The 21,861-nt window shown below is 34.1% G+C and overlaps 2 protein-coding genes across 2 annotated transcripts; both read right to left on the reverse strand.

Annotated features, from left to right (window-relative positions):
- Window positions 1-3,574: 3,574 nt before the first annotated feature.
- btr22 (bloodthirsty-related gene family, member 22) lies at window positions 3,575-9,923 on the reverse strand. The gene is made up of 8 exons (XM_056479519.1): window positions 9,844-9,923; window positions 9,037-9,106; window positions 8,047-8,600; window positions 7,832-7,927; window positions 6,051-6,284; window positions 5,830-5,968; window positions 4,283-4,309; window positions 3,575-4,141 (listed from the first exon to the last, which is right to left on the reverse strand). The coding sequence occupies exons 2-8, from the start codon at window positions 9,092-9,094 to the stop codon at window positions 3,594-3,596; spliced, it is 1,656 nt and encodes a 551-aa protein (XP_056335494.1). The 5' UTR covers window positions 9,095-9,106; window positions 9,844-9,923; the 3' UTR covers window positions 3,575-3,593.
- A 3,353-nt stretch (window positions 9,924-13,276) lies between these two features.
- On the reverse strand, window positions 13,277-20,013 carry LOC130246536 (E3 ubiquitin-protein ligase TRIM39-like). Its single transcript, XM_056479521.1, has 7 exons — window positions 19,947-20,013; window positions 18,558-19,105; window positions 16,478-16,573; window positions 15,917-16,150; window positions 15,667-15,808; window positions 14,015-14,041; window positions 13,277-13,875 (listed from the first exon to the last, which is right to left on the reverse strand). Exons 1-7 carry the CDS (start codon window positions 20,011-20,013, stop codon window positions 13,328-13,330), a joined length of 1,662 nt encoding a protein of 553 aa, XP_056335496.1. The 3' UTR covers window positions 13,277-13,327.
- Between the last annotated feature and the right edge of the window lie 1,848 nt (window positions 20,014-21,861).

Raw genomic sequence — 21,861 nt, forward strand, 5'->3', positions numbered from 1 at the left:
CATTACCACTAAAGTGCATGTACAATAACTGATTTAAATGTCAACTGAAGTGTGCCATCCAATATTACATTTATTATTTATAAATAATACCCTTTAAAACACTTTAACAAAAAGGTGTTTTTATAATCTTGGTGGTCCTTAATAGTTGTGTGGAACTAGATTTGCCATTCTTTTGTCTAAACTCTTCATTTCCTCACTTTCTTTTTTTCTACGTTTTTGTTATGTTTTGTACGTTTGTTTGTTATATGTTAGACTAGTCCATACATCACGCTATAACCACGTTGGATTGTCTTTGTTTTGCCTCACAGAAAAGGTCAATTTAACGATAGAGCCTTGCTACAAGCTTTACTAAAACTAGTTTACTAAAACTTCTAAACTATTCCTCTATTTCACAAGAGGTAGTTATAATTCCCTTTCTGAATCCATCAATAATTACAGTCCACTTAGAGGGTGAAGTCATTGTTATATTTATTTTGTTGAATATTTTGTCTGAATATTCTGAATTAATAATAACTTGTTATTATTGATCATCATTAATTTTCATAAACTGAGCTAATTTTGCTACATTTTATTAATTACAGTCCGCTCAGACGGGCGGGTGAAGTCATTGTTATATTGAATATGTATTGAAATATATATGAATATTTGGTCTGAATATTCAGAATTAATAATAACTTGTTATTATTGATCATTATTATTGAGATAATTTTGCTACATTTTACAAAACTTTAAGATTTTGTTGTATTTATTTCTTGCTATTTATTTATGTGAAATTAAATAAGTAATCAAACAAATAAATAAATACAATGAAAGAAAAAAGATTAACAAAAGCTTAATATATAAATTAATTAACTGGACAAACATTTTTTGTTTGTTTTTATTTGTAACTTTTTAAATAAAACTGCTGTATTAACACATTCAACTACAACCTTTTAGCACTTTTTACTTCATTTTAAATGGTTTTAAAATCATTTTAAACTATATTTTACATACAACAGGTTCAGAATGAACATGGGTACTTTAATGTCACATTTAAAGATGTGTCAAAAATAGTATACAGTAGTATATTTGAAATCAATAACAAATAATAAGCATTGAGGTCATCCGTTACATTTAGTTCTTAATAAATTGATTAACTGACATTAAATTATATTTTAGTTCTACTTATTTTTTTTCATCAACATGTTAAGCAGTAAACAGACACCTAAAAATAACAATAATGAGCAAAGCAAAAAAGAAATCAATGATAATAAAATGCCCAGAGACAATTTTATATTTTGTCAAATATTCTGAGCTAAGGCTTGATAATTGTAAAATCCATTTTCATTTTGTAACTGGATTATATTACACTTTAATTATATTACCCTGGATTATTATTTCCTTTATAAAAGCAGATGAAAATCTATGTTTGATATTGACCAAGCAGCTTGTGTGAATTTCTCTAGAGTCTCCTTCAGTTTCCTGAAAGCTCTTTTCAGAAAGTAATTTATAATGTCATATCAATAAAAATATAGAGTTAGTAATCAAAGTAATACTAAGCAAACATCTTAAATCGTATCTCAAAAAGTTTTTGCATATTTTGAATACTTTCAGGCATGGCAGAAGCACCTCGTTATTAATTTTTCTTGAACATTTCTACTTGCATCTCTCTTCTTTGAGTGAGCAAAAACTTTCTTGTGTGTGTGTGTGTAAAACTGACCAAACTTTAAATTTGGGATATGGATTTGTTCAAGACACCATTATGAGCCTCTTGTGTGCATTCTTGGTTTAAACACCTGCTACCATACAAATTTAGCATTTCAAATAAAGAGAAATTTATGTAAAGACTTTACATAAAATATACCCAACCAACATGTTACTTTTCAAATTTTCAGATATTGAGAAAGAATGTTCATTTTGTAAAAACAGCGAGGAATCATTATGTCACTTATTTGTTGATTGTTAGGATGCAATTGTTTTGGAAAGACTGTTTTTCTGATTATTCTGCTAAAAATAATATGTTGATAGCATTGAATGCAAATAAAAATTATTTGTTATTTTGAAAATGGTGATAAAAAAAACAATTTTGTTAATTTTATTATTTTAAATGGTAAATTCTTTATCCACAAATGTAGACTTTCAAACTTATTCTGTTAATAAAGTCTCTCAAAGCTGTAAAAAAGTAAAAGCTCTGTCTATTGTAAGTTATTATGAATCTGTTTTTGGCATCTTGTGAATGTCTTTCATTTGTTTTGTTTTCGTTATTTATAAGGGGTAAGTTCAATTATCTTTGGATTTTTTTTGTTGCCTGTTTTTGCTGTATTTGTAAATTACCAATGCACAATTTAAAAAATGTAAAAAATATATTAGATTTTTTCACCCAGCTAATGTAATATGAGAAGCTTTAATAAAGCATTTTACTCGTGCCAGAATATAAATTAATATTCAGAGCCGCATCAAAGTAAAATGAATAAATTATTGAGGAAATAACCAACTGAATTAATAAGTGAAAAGATTGCAAATATATACTTTCTGTAATAAACAACTCTTCTTAATAACTTGAGGAAACATTTTCAAGCTCAGAAACAGTTCAGTACAGAAAGAGAAACATTTGGACACAAGCCCAATAATTTAATAGTCTTAAATCAGAATGTGCAATGATCATATTTTCAGTTCTGAATATTCCTGAGAAGGCAACACAGTGGCTCGGTGGTTAGCACTGTCACCTCACAGCAAAAAGGTTGCTGGTTCGAGTCCCAACTGGGTCAGTTAGCATTTCTGTGTGGAGTTTGCATGTTCTCCCCGAGTTCCCCCAAAGACATTGCCGTATAGGTGAATTGAATAAACTAAATTGGCCGTAGTGTATGAGCATAGATCTATGGTGTATGAGTGTGAATGTGAGAGTGTATGAGTGTTTCCCAGTACTGGGTTGCAGATGAAAGGGAATCCGCTGCGTAAAACATATGCTGGAATAGTTGGCAGTTCATTCTGCTGTGGTGACCTCTGAGAATGAATGAATTTTCCTGAAAACCAATACACTGCATTGCTGAAAGGCGGAAGTGAAGTGACATCATCATTGTAAAAAGTGTCTACAATGCCTACACAATCCCGCCGCGCTGTTTTCTGGGATTTGTAGTTTTATTTTTAATTCATAATCATCTGCTTGTCAAACTTTATAGAGCTTTAAAACAACTCAACAATGACTTATTACTTTAAAAGGATAACAAATAATTAAATAGTTACACGTATCTTTTTATTACCCCCCTTTTCTAATTCTTTTTTTCTTTGCCCATATAAAACACATAAAAATGACAGGTATGTTTGTGAACAATAAATAAATGAATAGTAAAAAAAATATATAAAGAAGAATGAAATGAGAAATGAGATGATCCTGTCCTGGTTTATTACTGGACACAGCATTTATTTAAACACTGGGTAAAATGACAAGGAACAAGGAAATATTAAAATGTACAAAATGTGTTAATCCATTTGTATGAAACAAAATATAAACAAAGAATTTTTATATTTTGAGTTGCAGCAAGAACTTGTTTAACATTTCCAAACATTCATTATACAAATCATTGCTTTTGTTAAGTTTCATTAGTGGTGTAAATTCATTTATTATATTTGACAGGTGTGATGATCAATGGTGCTGAGTTTTTACCTACATTATTAACACATGGGCTAAAATATGGATAGAGTTTATCAGTGAAAGTCTGACCAGTGAAAGAGTAGATATGAGAGCTGGACTCCACATCATAAAAGGAGACCAAACCCTCCTCATAATCCACAAACACACCGACCTGCTGCGGCTTCACTTTCAGAGACAAAGAGACAGAAGAACTAGCACAGGCACTATATTCATTCCCATTCCTCATAATCACAGCCCAGAGTCCATTACTGGGAGTCAGACAGATTTCTTCCTTCCTGGCTACAGATTCTTTGGCCACTCCTAAATCCCAGTCAGTCATTTCCTTCACCTGAACCTCAAAATAAAATCTCCCTGAGGAGAATCCCTCCTTTCCCAGGACATTTAAATATCTATCAAATCTCTGTGGTTTGTCTGGGACTTTCTGTCTAATTTTTCCACATGTCACTTGTTTTCCATCTTCAGACAGGATGAGGTATAGATGAGCTGTATCAGGATCCAGAGTCACATCCACTGAGAAAACAGAGAACATGAATCACAACAGAAACAGATTTTGCGGTGATGATGTTAATATTTGATTGAGTTTTTAATCAGTTTGTCTAATAACAGTAATGAAGCAGTGAGTGTAAACTAGTGTAGTTCAGCACACTGTACCTGCATACTGCTGCATCCACTTCAGCTCTGCAGACACACAAGACAGTAAAACATGAGGAGATTGCTGAGATGTTTTTATGTATAATTTATATAATATTTATAGACAAGCTTTTAATTTTTTTCACTTGTGAAAATATTTATAAAATAATTTTACATTTTAAATAATAATAAATAAATTAATTTAATTGTGTATTTCAATAATTAACATTAAATGCAACTCAGAAGAGTACAAGTAGAGTACACTTTAATGCATTATTTCTCAACACGCTTAAATAATTGTTTAAAAACAAATACACTTGGCAATAATTACTAATTAAGTTCAAAATGTTTTAAATCACTATGTTTTTGTGGCGTTTTGCAGAAGTAAATTAATAATTTATTGTTTGATTGTTTGTTTGTATGGTCTGATACACTGAAAGTACATGTACAATAGTCAATTTTAATTTCAACCTAAGTGTGTTTCCAAAAATGCATTTTTTTTAAATAAATACATTTAGTCATCTATTTTAAATGTGTTTAGTCAGAGTACAGATTGTCATAATAATGTGCTGTATTTGACATTAGTGGACAAAATAATAATGGCAAATAAAATAATTAAGATGAAAAAAATCATTAAAACTTCAGTTCTTTATCTGTAGATTGTAATGTTAGTATTTCTGTCTGATTAATATGTACAATATATTATTCACACTGCAAGTTTACATTTTTTTATTTAATTTTTTTACATTGCATTTTATTTTAGGAGATTTTTAAGTTTTTAGGTTTGGTTGTAGGTTTACAACATCTAATTTAAGCTTTTGTTTATCTGTTTGTTTCTTTGTATTTTTAAATAAGTATTACTATTTTTAAATTATTTATATTATTATTATTATTACTTGGACAGAAGCTCAGCCTTTAATTTTCAGTTTGCAATGAAATGGTTGAATTCACTAACTACAAAACTTGTTCTATTATCAGTTTATGCATTGTGATTTTTGTTTGGTTTATTAAACACATTTTAACTCATTACACATACTTTTTTTATCATTTTGCAAACAACAGGAGTAACTACATTTAGTAAACTGTAAAATAAACTAGTATATTTAAAATCAATTACAAATTATATGGATTTCAGTTTACAATTGCATTTAGTTCACATTTTTGGTTAAGTAACATTTAATTATCTTTCATTCTAATTAATAAAGCATAAAGCAGAGCACTTCAGTTTTACTATTTTAAAGAAACTAAGCAAAAGAGTTTTTGAAAAAACGAGTTAGTCTAAAACATCACATGAAATTTGCACTTTAGTATAATTTTAACTTTTATTTAAGTATAATTCATGCAGATAATTGCTCGTCATTACATTTAACAGAACACTTAAACTATATTTTAAAGACACTAGAAGTAATTATGCAAGTACATATAGAAAATTTTGTCCCATTTAAGACTAAGAAAAATTTAAGTTGGTGTAATTCTATTATTTTCCAAAAAATCCTGCAGTTGGTTTGATTCCTCTTGATTGATGCCCTTGTGAAAATCAACTGAAAATCTGTTTAATATCAACATACCAGTTTGTGTGAGTTTTTCCACTATGGTGTCCTTCAGTTTACTGAAAGCTCTTCTCAGTGTCTCCAGATTCTCCTGAGTCTTCAGACTGATCTCAGGCCAGTCCCTGGTGTCTGTAGGTCTGTGCAGGGATGAGTAAATCTACAGCAGGAGAGAGAGAGGAGAAAGCCTTAAGCATGGGGAGTGTTTTGGTGTCTCATTGCTCAGAGAGCTGTTGACTGACCTGTAGGAGGTGGAGGTGATCTTCAGTGTGTGAGAGCTGCTCCAGCTCAGTGTTTCTCATCTTTAGCTCAGTGATCTCCTTCTCCAGCTCTTCAATCAGCATTTTCTCCTGTTTCTCTGCTGCTTTCTGCTGCTCCTCCATCATCTCCAGCAGTTCAGTCTGACATCTCTCAATGGAGCGGATCAGATCAGTGAAGATCTCCACATGAGCTGCTTTCTCCTTCTCTGAGTTTATCTGCTCAAACAGTTCAGACAGAACATTATTAGTGGAGTTTGCTGAGACAAGATTCTGTGCTACTGTTACTCATATCAAAAGTCTTCCTGCAGCATTTGCACTGATTCGCCCTTTACTGAATGGCAGACTACACTCCTGCAGTCTTTCTCTGAGATCACAGTTTTGTGATATACTGTAATGTTGCTTTGCCTGAGTAGAAGTGTACATAGAGCTTGCTTCAATAATGTCAGCTCAGCAGAAGTGTACATAAAGAGCACATGATGGTAGTAAATGGGGGCATTTCAGGAGAGGGGTCTGAATGCAGTCTGGGTGCAGTCACAAGCTGAGCTACATGCAATGTTTATAATGCACAGCACACACCTAACCTCACCCCTAACCCGACCCATCACAGTGACGTTCCATCGAGTGCAATGTCTCTGACATCTCTGAGACATGCAATGTCAGCTTGCATATGCAAGTCTGCATCCAGATACTATTACATTTCCAGACATCCCAACTTGGGAAAAGTCATTTCCGGGGGAGACAGAGATGATTTGCGGGAGGTTGTGGGAGATGTTGAGGGGGGGGAGGCGGCGGTTGCACGACGTATTTGAGGATCGGGTGGGAGATGTACGATTTCTGAAAGATTATCATTCGTTTGCGGACATCCAGGAGTATCTATGCATTTACAGGAGACTACCGGTATTTCCGGGAGAGTTGGAATGTCTGCATTTCAGACTGAGCCGTTTACACCAACAGCACAACTATGAATATGATTTTGCTCTCCACTTACACAACAATTCAATGAACAAGAAGATAATACTAAAGGAATTGTTCACACAAAACTGAAAATTCTGTCATCATTTACTCACCCTTTACTTGTCATAAACCTGGTTCTATTTATTTCTTCTGTTGAACACAAAAGAAGTTATTTTGACAAATGTTGGAAACCTGTAGCCACTGATTTCTATAGTATTTGTTTTTCCTACTATGGAAGTCAGTGGTTTCAGGTTTCTAACATTATTCAAAATAACTTATTTTGTGATCAACAGAAAAGGAAACTTAAAATATATTGGAACCACTCGAGGGGAACCATCTTTAAGTAGCATTCAAGAGTTCACACTTAGGTGATTATTGATTATAAAGCTTGTTTGGCATGCTGTCCCGGGAGAGAGCCCTGAGCTCAGAATATCCTCAAGCCCGGGGCTCCCTCCCGTTGAAGGGCGAGAGAGGAGTTTGAGCTCAGGTAGATCTTGAGAACTCCCCTGCTTGTGAATGTGCTGAGATATGCCTGGCTAGTCAATTTACTTATGGTGTATCTGTTTGGACCGTGGGAGGAAACCGGGAAACCTGGGGGAAACCCACGCAAACACATGCAAAATCTGCACCAAAATGCTGACCGCCCTGGCAAGGGGCTGAACCAGCAGCGTTCTTGCGGTGGAGCAACAGTGCTAACCACTGGGCTGCCAGGCCGCCCTATAAGAGAAGTTGATGTTGAACTGTATATAATGACTATTGGAGTAACGTAACTAGACGTATAATAAATATTTAACTTTGACCAAACTCACTTTTCTGTCTCCTGCTGAGTGTTTGACTTCTTGAATCTTCTTGATTCTGTCCTGGATCATCTGCTGCACATCTGTCTGTGTTTTCATCAGTTCAGTCTATAGACAGAGAACAGACACATTTACAATAACAGAGATTTATGGTCTTCTAGAAAAATCAAAGAATATGTTTCCTTTGATTTGATCTCTTTAAAAGCAGTTGTGTCTGCATCTTCTACCTTTTTCTCTTTACTCTCCTCTTCTATTGAGACAGTTTTGTGGTTTTTGTGGTCTGTCACTTCACACATCTGACACACACACGTCTGATCATCTCTACAGAAGAGCTCCAGAGGTCTGTCATGTTTCTGACATATATAGTCCTCCAGATTCCTCACAGGATCCATCAGTTTGTGTTTCTTCAAACCTGCCACTCTCAAATGAGGCTCCAGGTGAGTTTGACAGTAAGAAATCTGACACACCAGACACGACTTCAGGGCGTTCAGCTTTCTGTCCTCACAGACGTCACACACAACTTCAGCCTTTTCCTCAGGACTTTTCTCTTTATAGTGCTCTGAGATCTCTCTGAGTGTGGTGTTAATCTTGAGATCAGGTCTTTGTGTGAATGCTTCTTTACAGTATGGACAGCTGCAGGTCTGGCTGTTGTTCCAGAATGTATTCAGACAGCTCTTGCAGAAGTTGTGTCCACATGGAGTGCTGACCGGATCAGTGAACACCTCCAGACATATAGAGCACAGAAGATCCTCAGTCAGTGGACCACTGGAGGAAGACATCACTGGAAGAGAAATGATGATGATACACTACAAGCAGTGTTGGGGTGTAGCTAGCCATATTAATAATAATAAAATAATAACTCACATTTTTATTTTTCAGAGTTACAAAAAATATTGCCAATATACATTAATATACATAATATGCATTGCTCTAATATACATTAATGAGAGATGCTGACTTGAGCTATTTTAATTAAAACTTTATTTTAAAATAAAATCTTTAAAATAATTCAATACAACACAGAAAACTTGCAATAACATGAACATTACAACAAGATGACACATTTCATTTACACAAATTAAAAAAGCAAAACGGTAACATTTAAATTAAACGTGTAATATTAATTCAGTATAAATAAGACTAATCTAGAGTGTTCATCCCTGATATAATATTTGATGTAATAACATTAAAAGTAATGTATGCAATGATTGACTTACATGGAGGTTCATCTCTGCTCCATCTCCTAGCTGCTTTTTCTTTTGTTGTTTCTGCCATTGCTGTATTTTTCTTTCACATACACACACAGAGACAAGCAAAATGTAAACAAAAAAATTAAATAAAACATCACAATTTATTTTAATTAAATATAAATATCAGAAGAAATATCAGCAATATGAAGAGCTTGTGAAAATAGCGCTGGATAATGGATTTTAAGTCAAAACTGTTAACCATTGATTTAAAGAAAATGTATGGAAAACAATACAAATAAAATATAATTGTCAATAGCAGAAACACAATCATTCCTTTAAAACACAGTGACATAAACTCAACAATCTGAAGTATGACCTGCTGCTAGATTAAAGTACAAGGTTCATGAACTACTGTAGATTTTTCCAACGAAAAAAATAATCTTTTTACTTAAAAAAAGCATACCCTTTCTTTAAAAATATACTATACAAAAAACACTTAATCTTTAATGTAACATTAAATATGACTTTTTAGCTGCGGAGTAGTGAAGTAAACTACTACAGGTTATTAATTTGTCTTGGCAGATCTTTCACTTCCTGGTTCTTTCATTTTTATTCGTGTCACAAAATGACAGAAACATAAAAGGTTGCTTCAAAGTCAAATTACACCATTTTTATGCAATACAAATATAACTTTTAGTACTTTGGGCATTTGACTAGGCCTGCGATTATTTAACTTTCAGTCAATTCTAGTCTTACACAACACTTTCATTAGAAATCAGTTCAGTTCAGTTCAATTTCTCTGTATGTAATTGCTTTATTGCTACTACTACTTACCTGAATCAAGTATGTCCTCGAGTCTTTTAACGGCTCATTAAATATTATGTCGTATATATGTAGTACATCTGTGTGTAGTATTTTATCGTGTCAGGCGTCCATGTTGTTGTCAGGTTAGTTTCACTTTCTCTAAAACTCTCTTATTGATTGACTGGGATGACGTCAGAGATCACCAGCGAGGTTTTTTCTAGACAGTCGACAGCTATAAGATTTTCTGTTGAGGAAAAATAGTCCGCAGCTGAAAGTCACATTTAATGTTACATTAAACATTAAGTGTTTTTTTATAGTATATTTTTAAAGAAAGGGTATGCTTTTTTTAAGTAAAAAGATAATTTTTTTGTTGGAAAAATCTACAGTAGTTCACGAACGTTGTACTTTAATCTAGCAGCAGGTCATACTTCAGATTGTTGAGTTTATGTCACTGTGTTTTAAAGGAATGATTGTGTTTCTGCTATTGACAATTATAATATTTTATTTGTATTATTTTCCATACATTTTCTTTAAATCAATGGTTAACAGTTTTGACTTGAAATCCACTAAATGACTCAAAAATACAACTGTGTAGATCAAATCATTAAGCATTTGTATCTAAGGACTTTTCTCAATGTTTTTGTTAAGCAGCAGTCGTTTCTAAAAGTTTCCAGTAGAAGTCGTCATTCTCTCACAGTGACTGCTGTATTCACATCTTTTACACGCCTTTTCTTTGTATTTCTTGGTACAGGTCACGGTGTTTCTATTAGGTCATAAAGTGCAGATCGCAGTAGAATGTGTAGTTTTCATTTACAATCTGCAATTGTGTCAAATAACAGTGACATTTTTTTCACCTTAGCAGATGCAAAGAAAGAACAAAAATGACCTGAATAAATATTTATAGATAATGCTAAAAAAATCAGTAGTGCATTATAAAACTAAGTAGAACCTTTATGTAGCCCGTAATATTTTCAATATGCTTTTGCAATAGATGACAATGACAAACCAGAAAAACTAATGATGAAAAATATATATATTACTCTACTATTTGTAAAAACAAAACTCACTGACAAGCAACAACAATGTTATTTAGAATGGAAAAGAAAATATTTACAGATCAGGGTCCTGTAAAAGTTGTGCAACTTACAGGTTAAAAATCCTATCATTTCTGACCACATTGTTTTATGTAGTTGTCTGTGTAAACGTATTTGAAAAAATGTAAATATGGAGTAAACAGTATTAAATATCAGTAACTGTTATTAGTTTGAGCTTATTTCAGACTATCAGCATTTTAGTCCACTATTGCATTTATTTTAGATGTTATTATTTATCTTGCATTTCATAGTAATGGTGTTTTTTTATTTATAACTGACAGGTGTGATGATCAGTGGATCTGAGTTTTCTCCTCCACAATTTAGTTCTGGGCTTAAATGTGTATAGAGTTTCCCTGTGAAAGTCTGACCAGTGTAAGAGTAGATATGAGAGCTGGACTCCACATATAAATTTTTATTCATAGCCAAATCAAAGTAAAAATAATTATTGAGGGGAAAAAACAACTAGATTAATAAGTAAAAAGGTTGCAAATATATACTTTCCTTAATAAACAATAACTCACTTCTATTTTTACAGTTTTTTTTTTTCAGGGGCTTTGGTGCGTTTCTCACAACACTGTTTACATTTGCACAGCAGTTAATGCATTTCTCAAAACAATTAGTCCTTTGTGCACATCACAGTAGCAGTTTCTCATTCCTTCCAACAAATTGCAAATGCTTTTGGACATGCATCAACTGCTTTCATGCGACTCTCTGCTGTTTTATAACATTATCAGTTGCTCATGTCATGTCAGTCCAAAACTTGTGAATGCTGAAAAGTCATTCCTTATAAAACTAAGAGTCCTCATTTCACTACTTAAGTCATTATATGTTGATGTATTAGAAATGATAGAAATGTTGAACGAGTTATCAAAATCTGTCAAGATAATTTTATAAAAAATTTAAATCTTATTTTTTTTCCTGAAAATGTCTTCTAAATTGAACAATTTCATGAATGATTTAGATTTACAGACCTGTGTGTGTTGTAGCTTCAGTTCCAATATGTACTGCAGTATTGTTTACAGTTGTGCTCAGCTCTACCAAAAGGAAGTTTCTGTTTGTTGTAAATAAGGGTGTATTTATTGTTCTGCACAATGCTGTGAATAAATTAGAATTGCACAGAGTAAATGCAGTAAACATGCAAAACACAAATTCAATGTCTTGTACTCAGATACCTCACTAATACAGTGATGTCTGCATTTACTGTAGTTTTCAAATAGTATGTACAGTAGTGCTGTCTTGAGCATTTTCAGGAAGTGTCCCCAAAATCTGAGTAAACTGTCATGATGAAAACATGACAAAGCCATTTGACTATCTTGTTAATAAACAATGGAGTCAGGACTTTTCATCTTGATGACTTTGACACTTTCATTGACATCAGTACTTGCTTTTGAGGAATGAGCCCTCCATTTTAAGCAAGTGACAGGCTTTTGCAGGTTATCCACTCGGTTTTGCAGTGTGTACTAATTGTTTTGAGAAATGCATGAACTGTTGTGCAAATGTAAATAGTGTTGTGAGAAATGCACCAAAGCCACTGAGAAAAACTGTAATAACTTTAGGAATCAAGATCAGCTGTGCAAAGAGAAACATTTGCACACAAGCCCAATAATTTAATAGCCTTAAATCACAATGTGCAATGTTAATATTTTCAGTCCTGTATTTTCCCTGAGAAGTATCCCATTCATTCAAAGGTAAACTAGAATTGACAATACACTGCATTGTGGAAAGGCGGAAGTGAAATGACATCAAAGTGCCCGCTTATACAATTCTGCTGCAAATTATTCTGAGAATTATAGTTTTATTTTTTCTTCAAGATAATCTGCTTGTTAAAGTTTATAGAACTTTAAAACCTAACTCAACAATTATTTATTATTTTGAAATGATATCATAGTAATTAAATGGTTAGGGTTATCTTTGTATTACCCATTTTCCAATTCTTTCTTTCTTTGCCCATATAAGAACACATTACAAATGGCAAAGCTGATTCTGAATGTATACATAAAATAAATAGGCCTTAAAGTAAAAAAAATGAATAAAATGAGAAGTGAGATGATCATGTTCTGGTTTATTTCTGGAGGCAGACATTACCAACTTTACACACTGAGTAAAATTGCAAGAAACAAGAAATTATAAAAATGTATAAAATGACTGAATCCAATTTTATGAATGAAAGCGTCTTTATTTAAATGCTCTAGTTACAGTTTATGCCAAGTTTCAATATTTACATGGTTGTCTCTGTCTGGTAGGACTCTCTGTTATTGTATTTTTGTACCTTTAAAATATGCAGTTAAATACAACAGACTGAAACAAAATATAAATGAGGAATTTTGCACACTTTGAGTTGCAGCAAGAACTTGTTTAACATTTTCAAACATTCATTATGCAAATCATTGCTTTTGTTAAGTTTCATTAGTAGTGTGAAATCATTTATTATATATGACAGGTGTGATGATCAGCGGTGCTGAGTTTTTACCTACATAATTATTACATGGGTTAAAAAAAGGATAGAGTTTATCAGTGAAAGTCTGACCAGTGAAAGAGTAGATATGAGAGCTGGACTCCACATCATAAAAGGAGACCAAACCCTCCTCATAATCCACAAACACACCGACCCGCTGCGGATTCACTTTCAGAGAAAAAGAGACAGAAGGACCAGCACAGGCTCTATATTGATTCCCATTCCTCAGAACCACAGCCCAGTGTCCATTACTAGGATTAAGTGTGTACGTTCCCTTCCTGCCTACAGATTCTCTGGCCACTCCTAAATCCCATTCAATCTTTCCCTTCACCTGAACCTCAAAATAAAATCTCCCTGAGGAGAATCTCTCTTTTCCCAGGACAGAGACACAGTAATCAAATCTCTGTGGTTTGTCTGGGAGTTTCTGTATAATGTCTCCATGTTTCACTTGTTTTCCATCATCAGACAGGATGAGTTCAGGATGAGCTGTATCAGGATCCAGAGTCACGTCCACTGAGAAAACAGAATATAAATTACAACAGAAACTGATTTTATGATGATGATATTAATATTTGATTCAGTTTTTAATCAGTTTGTCTAATAACAGTAATGAAGCAGTGAGTGTAAACTAGTGTAGTTCAGCACACTGTACCTGCATACTGCTGCATCCACTTCAGCTCTGGAGACACACAAGACAGTAAAACATGAGGAGATTGTTGAGATGTTTTAATGTATGGAATTATGCATTATAGACAAACTTTTAATTAAAAGAAATTGTTATAAACATTTTATTTTCTGATCAATGTGTATATCTATTATCAGTGTTTGAGTGTCCACTTTTGAAAAATAAATGCGCTTGAAACTGTATTACATTTGTGTGCTTAAAATCTGATAATTCTACTTTTAAAAAAGTGCATTTGTAGATTATAATGTAGTTAAAATAGAAGACCACTTAAGTAGAGATCATTTATAACTAGGTGCTACTTGAAAATGTTTTAAATCATTATGTTTTTGTAGTGTTTTACAGAAGTAGATTTATTTATTAGTTCCTTAAGTAGTTTGTTTGTATGTATGGACTAATACACTTAAGTGCATACACAATAATTGATTTTAATCTTGACCTAACTGTGGTGTCCAAAATTACATTTATTATTTAGAAATAAATACATTTAGTGATATATTTTTAATTGTTTAGTCAGAGTATAGATTGTAATAATAATGTGTTGTATTTCACAACTGTTGACAAAATACTAATGAGAAATTAAATAATTCATTCATTCACTGTCCTCCGTCTTTTTATTCATCAGGAGTCGCCACAGCGGAATGAACTGCCAACTGTTCCAGCATATGTTTTACACAGCAGATGCCCTTCCAGCTACAGGAAGTTGTAATGTTAGTATTTCTGTCTAATATTGCAATATATAATGTACTCTGCACATTTACAGTTTTTTGTTACATGTTTAAATTACCTTTCATTTTTAAGGGATTTAAGTTTTTAGGTTTGGTTGTAAGTTTAGAACATCTAAATGTAAGCTTTTGTTCATTTGTATTTTAACAATATTATTAACATTAGTACTATTTGGTTATTTATCTATCTATTTTTATTTACTTGGACATAAAAGTTCAGCCTTTAATTTTCAGTTTGCAATAAAATGGTTGGATTCACATTTTGAACTACAAAACTTTGTTTTATTATCAGTTCATGCATTGTGGTTTTGTTTCTTTTATTGAACACAAAATTTAATTCATTATAAATGTTTTTTATTATTATTTTAAGAACATCTAAAGTAACTGCAATGTAATTAGAAAAAAATTCCTGTAAAATAAACCAGTATTTTGAAATCAACTACAAAAAATTTGCATTTAGATTGGCAAATGCATCAACTTCACACTTAATTCTTTGATTAACCGACATTAATTATTTTTTAGTTTTAGTTATTGCATTTTAGTTAGTGCACTTTAGTTTTACTATCTTAAACAAATTAAGCAATTATGAAAGTACACATATAGTTAAATTAAGATCACACTTAACTGTGATAATGCACCGTCTGATTTAGTCAAAAACATGAACTTTCTATATGTATTGTTAACCTATATTTAAGTATAATTCATGCAATTGCTGGTCAGTACATCAAAGATACTAGAAGTGATTATGCAAGTACATTTACAAATTTAGTCCCACTGAAGATGTTGAAAATTTAGGTTGCTGTAACTGGTTTATATTCCAAAAGATCCTGCAGTTGGTTTGATTACTCTTCATTGATCCCCTGAAAAAAACAACTGAAAATCTGTTTATTGGCATACCAGTTTGACTGAGTTTCTCCTCTATGGTGTCCTTTAACTGACTGAAAGCTCTCCTCATAGTGTACAGATTCTCCTGAGTCTTCAGACTGATCTCAGGCCAGGTCCTGGTGTCTGTTAATTTGCACTGCAGGGATGAGTAAATCTAGGGAGAGAGCGAGAGACAGAGAGAGCGAGAGAGAGAGAGAGAGGAGAAAGCCTTCAGCATGGGGAGTGTTCTGGTGTCTCATTGCTCAGAGAGATGTTGACTGACCTGTAGGATGAGGAGGTGATCTTCAGTGTGTGAGAGCTGCTCCAGCTCAGTGTTTCTCATCTTTAGCTCAAGGATCTCCTTCTCCAGCTCTTCAATCAGCTCTTCCTCCTGTTTCTCTGCTGCTTTCTGCTGCTCCTCCATCATCTCCAGCAGTTCAGTCTGACATCTCTCAATGGAGAGGATCAGATCAGTGAAGATCTCCACATGAGCTGCTTTCTCCTTCTCTGAGTTTATCTGCTCAAACAGGTCAGACAGAACATTATTAGTGGAGTTTGCTGAGACCATAATCAGTGCTACTGTTACTCATCATTACTCATATATTAAATGTCTTCCTGCAGCATTTGCACTGATTATGGCAGCAAATGGCAGGTTAAACTCTTGCAGTTCACAATTTTGTTCAGAATTTTGTTCAGAATTTTGTGATGAATGGCACTTTTCTTGTCAAGTGGATGTCTGAGCAGAGCTTGCCTTAATGTCAGCTCAGTAGAAGTGTACATAAAGAGCACATGATGGCTGCATTTTGGGTACATTTCAGACTGAGCCGTTCTCAACCAAACTCACTTTTCTGACTCCTGCTGAGTGTTTGACTTCTTGAATCTTCTCGATTCTGTCTTGGATAATCTGCTGGACGTCTTTCTGTGTCTTCATCAGTTCAGTCTATAGAGAGAGAACAGACACATTTACAAATATAGCTGCAAGCAGCAATTATCGGGGCCAAGCAGCCCAGCGGCCACATCATAAACAAGCACAGCAACAAGCCACAGAACAACTGCAAAATTTTATATGGCAGCATTGTCTAAGCCAAACTTGGAAATTGGGCTAATGATCTATGGGGAGTTCAAAACAACAGATTTTCCAACTAATTCAAGATGGTGGAAAGGAAGTTGTGTAAATAAGGGAATAAATTACATCAATGTTCACATATCAATGATACAAGGAACCTGCAAGACTAGTCTCATGACAATAGACAAAACTATTCAAAAGTCATTTGAAAAATTTTGTATGATTTCTATTGATAGAATTTAATTGATTATCAATTTTACCCAGAAGGTGGCACAAACTGATGTAGGTCAGGTCTAGATCACACACTTTAAATTTGGGTTCAATACTTCAAACTATTGCAGCGATTCAGCCTGTAATGTCATCTGGCAACATTACATCAAGTTTGCGCATGTGCAAAATGATAACAGTTTGGTCTATCCACATGAATGCCATAACTTTTGGTTTACATGGTCTGAAGATGATCTGAGTCAAAGTTGGTGAAGATTGGACTAACAGTTTAGAAGTAAAAAAATGAATGGTTTAAACAAAATCAAAATGGCAGACATGAAGTTTGGCAGATTATGACATAACTGTGTTGTCGGCATGGAACAATTTGAGACCAATTTTATTAGAAAAAGCATATGCAGGCAAAAGTTTTTACCAAATTTGTACAATTCATTAATAATGGCTAATGAATGTCTTATAACCCTTGATCCATAGGTGGCACCTATCTTTAACTATTGCAGAGATACAGCCTTAGATATAGTTTGGCATCATGACATCACATTTGTCGATACTGTAAAGAAAAACTGCTACACCTATCGACACGAACTCAATAAATTTTAGTCAGCATGGTCTGAAGATGATTTGAGTCATATTTGGTGCAAATCAGCCAAATGATGTAGGAGGAGTTCGAAAAAGTAGGTTTTTGACTTAAGGCTCGATGATGGACAGGAAGTTCAGTTAATTAAGGCATAATTGGTATCGATATTCTTAGGACAACCCAATGAATCTGTCAAGACAAATATCATAACAATAGGCAAAATTAGTCAAAAGTTATTAGCATTTTTAGAAACATCATTATAACGTTTGACCAAAGGTGGCGCTGTGACAACTTTTTGAGCACCTTCAGGGCACAATCTCGAAGACGCATACTGACTTTCATAACAATAAAATATAGCAATTTTTGACATCATCCAAAATGGCCGACGACCAAAATGGCTGACCTGGGAAAATCAGCCATCATTCGACTCGTCTCGGCATGCTCTGCCGGATATAAACAGACCAATTTTAGATCTTGTGATTCAATTTTGGTGAAAATTGGATAAATGGCCTAGGATGAGTTTGTTCAGACAGATTTTTTGCGGAAAAAATTTTAAATAGCTAAAAAATTTTGCGTTTGAATCGGCTTGAGCCAAGGAATCAGAGTCATTTGGATTGTAGCGCATTCAGTTCAAAAGTTATTCAGATAAACATAAGTGAAAATTTAGACAAGTGGTGGTGCTAGAGAGTTTGAGTTAGAGAGTCCAAATTTGTTGTGGTTGAAGATCAGACTGTCCTCTATCAGTGTGCCAAAGTTTGCGCAAATGGTTCATTGGGCTGCCATAGACTCCCAGAGCGGACAAAGAAGAAGAAGCCAGATGAATAATAATAAGAACCGGAACTGATACAATAGGTGCCTACACACCTTTGGTGCTTAGCCCCTAATAACAGAGAATTAGTTTTCTGAGAAAACTTACAATATCTTGTCCAAAAAAAATTATTTTACTTTACAAAATCAAAGAATATGTGTTTCTTTTTGACCTAATATCTATATATAATCTAATATAGATATGTGTTTCCTTTGATCTCTTTAAAAGCAGTTGTGTCTGTAACTTGCCTTTTTCTCTTTACTCTCCTCTTCTATTGAGACAGTTTTGTGGTTTTTGTGGTCTGTCACTTCACACATCTGACACACACACGTCTGATCATCTCTACAGAAGAGCTCCAGAGGTCTGTCGTGTTTCTGACATATATAGTCCTCCAGATTCCTCACAGGATCTATCAGTTTGTGTTTCTTTAAACCTGCCACTTTCAAATGACGCTCTAAATGAGTTTGACAGTAAGAGCTCTGACACACCAGACACGACTTCAGGGCTTTCAGCTTTCTGTCCTCGCAAAAGTCACACACAACTTCAGCCTTTTCCTCAGGACTTTTCTCTTTATAGCGCTCTGAGATCTCTCTGAGTGTGGTGTTAATCTTGAGATCAGGTCTTTGTCTGAATGTTTCTTTACAGTATGGACAGCTGTAGGTCTGGCTGTTGTTCCAGCACTTATTCAGACAGCTGCTGCAGAAGTTGTGTCCACATGGAATGCTGACCGGATCAGTGAACACGTCCAGACATATAGAGCACAGAAGATCCTCAGACAGTGGATTACTGCATAAGGCTGAAAGAGAAATGATGAAGATAAATACCAACATTTTACTTAAAATGTAAGTTGATTCATGTTCTTGTAATACAGTGCAGTGAAAATGTTTTTACCCCTTCCTGTTTTTTTATAATATCTCACACTTGAATCATTCAGATAAATAGATTTTTAACCATTACACAAAGATAACCAGAGTAAACACAAAATGCAGTTTTGAACAAATTATTTAATTTATTAGAGGAAAAATAAACAAACATCCAAACCTCCCTGGCCCTACGTGAAAAAGTACTGTACATCTACCTCTACATTTAATACCACCTTCCATTTGCAGCAAAAATAGTAATCAAGCATTTGTGATAACTGGCAATTAGTCTTTTTTTATTCAACCACATTAGAACGTCTTTGAGCATAAATGGACTTAAGGTAATTTCACAGCATGCCAATCGGATTTAAGTCTGGACTAGGTTTGGACATATGAAATAATCAGTTACAGACTGCATTTTGTATTTAATTGCATTGTCATGGTGTCGTATTGAACTTTGTTTGATAACCTGAAAATTATAAGTGTGGAAAATATGCACAAAAATGTAAAACGCACAAAGGGGACAAAAACAATTTCATAGCAATGTTTTTTTTTTCATTTACACCAGTCTTTTGCCTTTTTATCTATTTAATTTTATTTCTCTTTTACTAGAAACTACTGGTTACATGTTTTATATTTTTTTATGATTATATACAAAAAAAGAATATGCTGGAGTGTTCAAATTTGGCTGCTACACAGCCCTGATATAATATTAGCTTTAATAATATCACAAGTACTTTAATCAATGATTGTATTATTTCTGGATTATTAACTTACATAGAGGTACATCTATGCTCCGTCTTCTGGTTCTTTCTTTTGTTGATGTCGGTAAAGATTCTGCCATTGCTTCCTTAATTCAAATACACACAAAAAGAGAGAAAAGCAAGATGTAAAAATACATATTTATAAATATATATTTATATTATATATTAAAAATGTATAAATTACATATTTATTTATTCCCTGGTAACTTAATATTTATTATCAACATTCGCAATTACTTTTAACTAAAAAGAAATATCAGCCAATATAAAGGATATTAGAAAATAGTGTTGGACAGTGAATTTCAGGTCAAAAATGTTAACCACTGGAGCATTTATAGTAAAATATTCAAATATAATTTAAGAATTGCAGTTGCAGAAACACAATCGTTCGTTAAAGGGCACATAGGTTACCCATTTTTTCATATTTAATATAAGTCTTTTGTGTCCCCAGAATGTGTCTGTAAAGTTTGAGCTCAAAACAACCATCAGAGTATTTGTTAAAGCTGTCTGAAGTGTCTGTATTATCGCAGGTAAAACTTGGTTGCTGATTTTTGTACTGGCCCTTTAAGGCTACTCCTCCCCGCCCACCGTTCTCACGTGCCTGTCAGCAACATGCCTCAGTCGCCGCCCTCGGCTGCCTCAGGAAGCAGATCTCACATCGCGTTTGTGAGAAATACTACAGTAAGAACTTTACCAATCAGTATTTGATGCAGTTTTTGTGAGTTGCAACCATGAGTCACACACAAAGTTGTTACAAAGTTCACACACACACACAGCGAGAGAGAGAGCTCGCGTTTGGCTTTGCACTCTGTTTGCACGCATATGTGTCAGGATACAGGTTAATCCTCACAGCTGTATGGATATCTGTTATGTTAATCAACAAAATAAACCTGATTTAACGTCCACAAACCGGGACTGAAGCGTCTTCCTTTATAATTGTTCTGACACGCGACTGTGCTAATGAAGTAAAGCTAAGCTAAATCACTAATTCATTACACACATGCTCTGTTTTAAAACATTTTAAGCTTGTAAAACTCACTCTTGATCATGTTTGATGATGATTGATGATTCTAGCGAACTGAACAGACCTTTTAAGCTACGGTCACACCGGGCTTTGTGTGTGCGAAAATCTGTCGTGCGGCACTGCGAAAAGAGGCGGGATTAAACAAGCCAATTAGACATTTAAAAAAGCGAATGATTGCTCCATGTTTTAAATTTCTGTCCAGAGAGGTCCTGTTTTGATCCTCCATTGGTCTCACGCAGTCAAAAGATGCGATTTCGCAGGTTAAGCTGCGGTCACACTTGACTTTTCCTCCCATAGACTTCCATTCATACGCACGCGAATGCGTCAGACCGGAAACGCAGGGTCATGCGTCAAGTTTCGCATGTTGCTGCGGTGCAAAGTTCAAGCTTGGTGAACTCTAACCTGCGAAATCGCATCACTTGACTGCATGAGACCAATTGAGGATCAAAACATGACCTCTCTGGACAGAAATTTAAAACATGGAGCAATCGCTGGCTTTTTTTAATGTCTAAACATCTTGTTTAATCCCGCCCCTTTTCGCAGCGCCGCACGACAGAATTTCGCACACACAAAGCCCGGTGTGACCGTAGCTTTAGAGTTCACCAAGCTTGAACTTTGCACCGCAGCAACATGCGAAACTTGACGCATGACCCCGCCTTTCCGGTCTTCTTCTTCTTCTTCTTCTTGGTGTTTATTGGCGGTTCGCATTCTAAACAGAGCATTACCGCCACCTACTGTGGGTTATGGATCAGAGGTTCTTTTTATTATTATTATTTATTTATTTATTTATTTTATAACTCTAGACTCTTCAAAACCCGAGCCTTCGATGTTGCTGCGTGTTCAGCTCCTCCATCTACAGCTCAGGTCCTAGACATTCTATATCCTATGTATTAACTGAGTTCTT

Source organism: Danio aesculapii, chromosome 19 (genome assembly GCF_903798145.1).
Source record: "Danio aesculapii chromosome 19, fDanAes4.1, whole genome shotgun sequence".
In the NCBI taxonomy this organism is placed as follows: domain Eukaryota; kingdom Metazoa; phylum Chordata; class Actinopteri; order Cypriniformes; family Danionidae; genus Danio; species Danio aesculapii.

Coding starts and splice junctions, on each gene's coding strand:
- btr22 (XM_056479519.1), bottom strand. CDS start 9,094: ATGGCAGAAACAACAAAAGAAAAAGCAGCTAGGAGATGGAGCAGAGAT. Junction 8,601..9,036: donor GAGCAGAGATGAACCTCCAT/GTAAGTCAATCA, acceptor TTTCTCTTCCAG/TGATGTCTTCCTCCAGTGGT. Junction 4,310..5,829: donor GGAAAAACTCACACAAACTG/GTATGTTGATAT, acceptor GTGTGTCTGCAG/AGCTGAAGTGGATGCAGCAG.
- LOC130246536 (XM_056479521.1), bottom strand. CDS start 20,013: ATGGCAGAATCTTTACCGACATCAACAAAAGAAAGAACCAGAAGACGG. Junction 14,042..15,666: donor GGAGAAACTCAGTCAAACTG/GTATGCCAATAA, acceptor GTGTGTCTCCAG/AGCTGAAGTGGATGCAGCAG. Junction 13,876..14,014: donor GTGGATGCAGCAGTATGCAG/GTACAGTGTGCT, acceptor CTGTTTTCTCAG/TGGACGTGACTCTGGATCCT.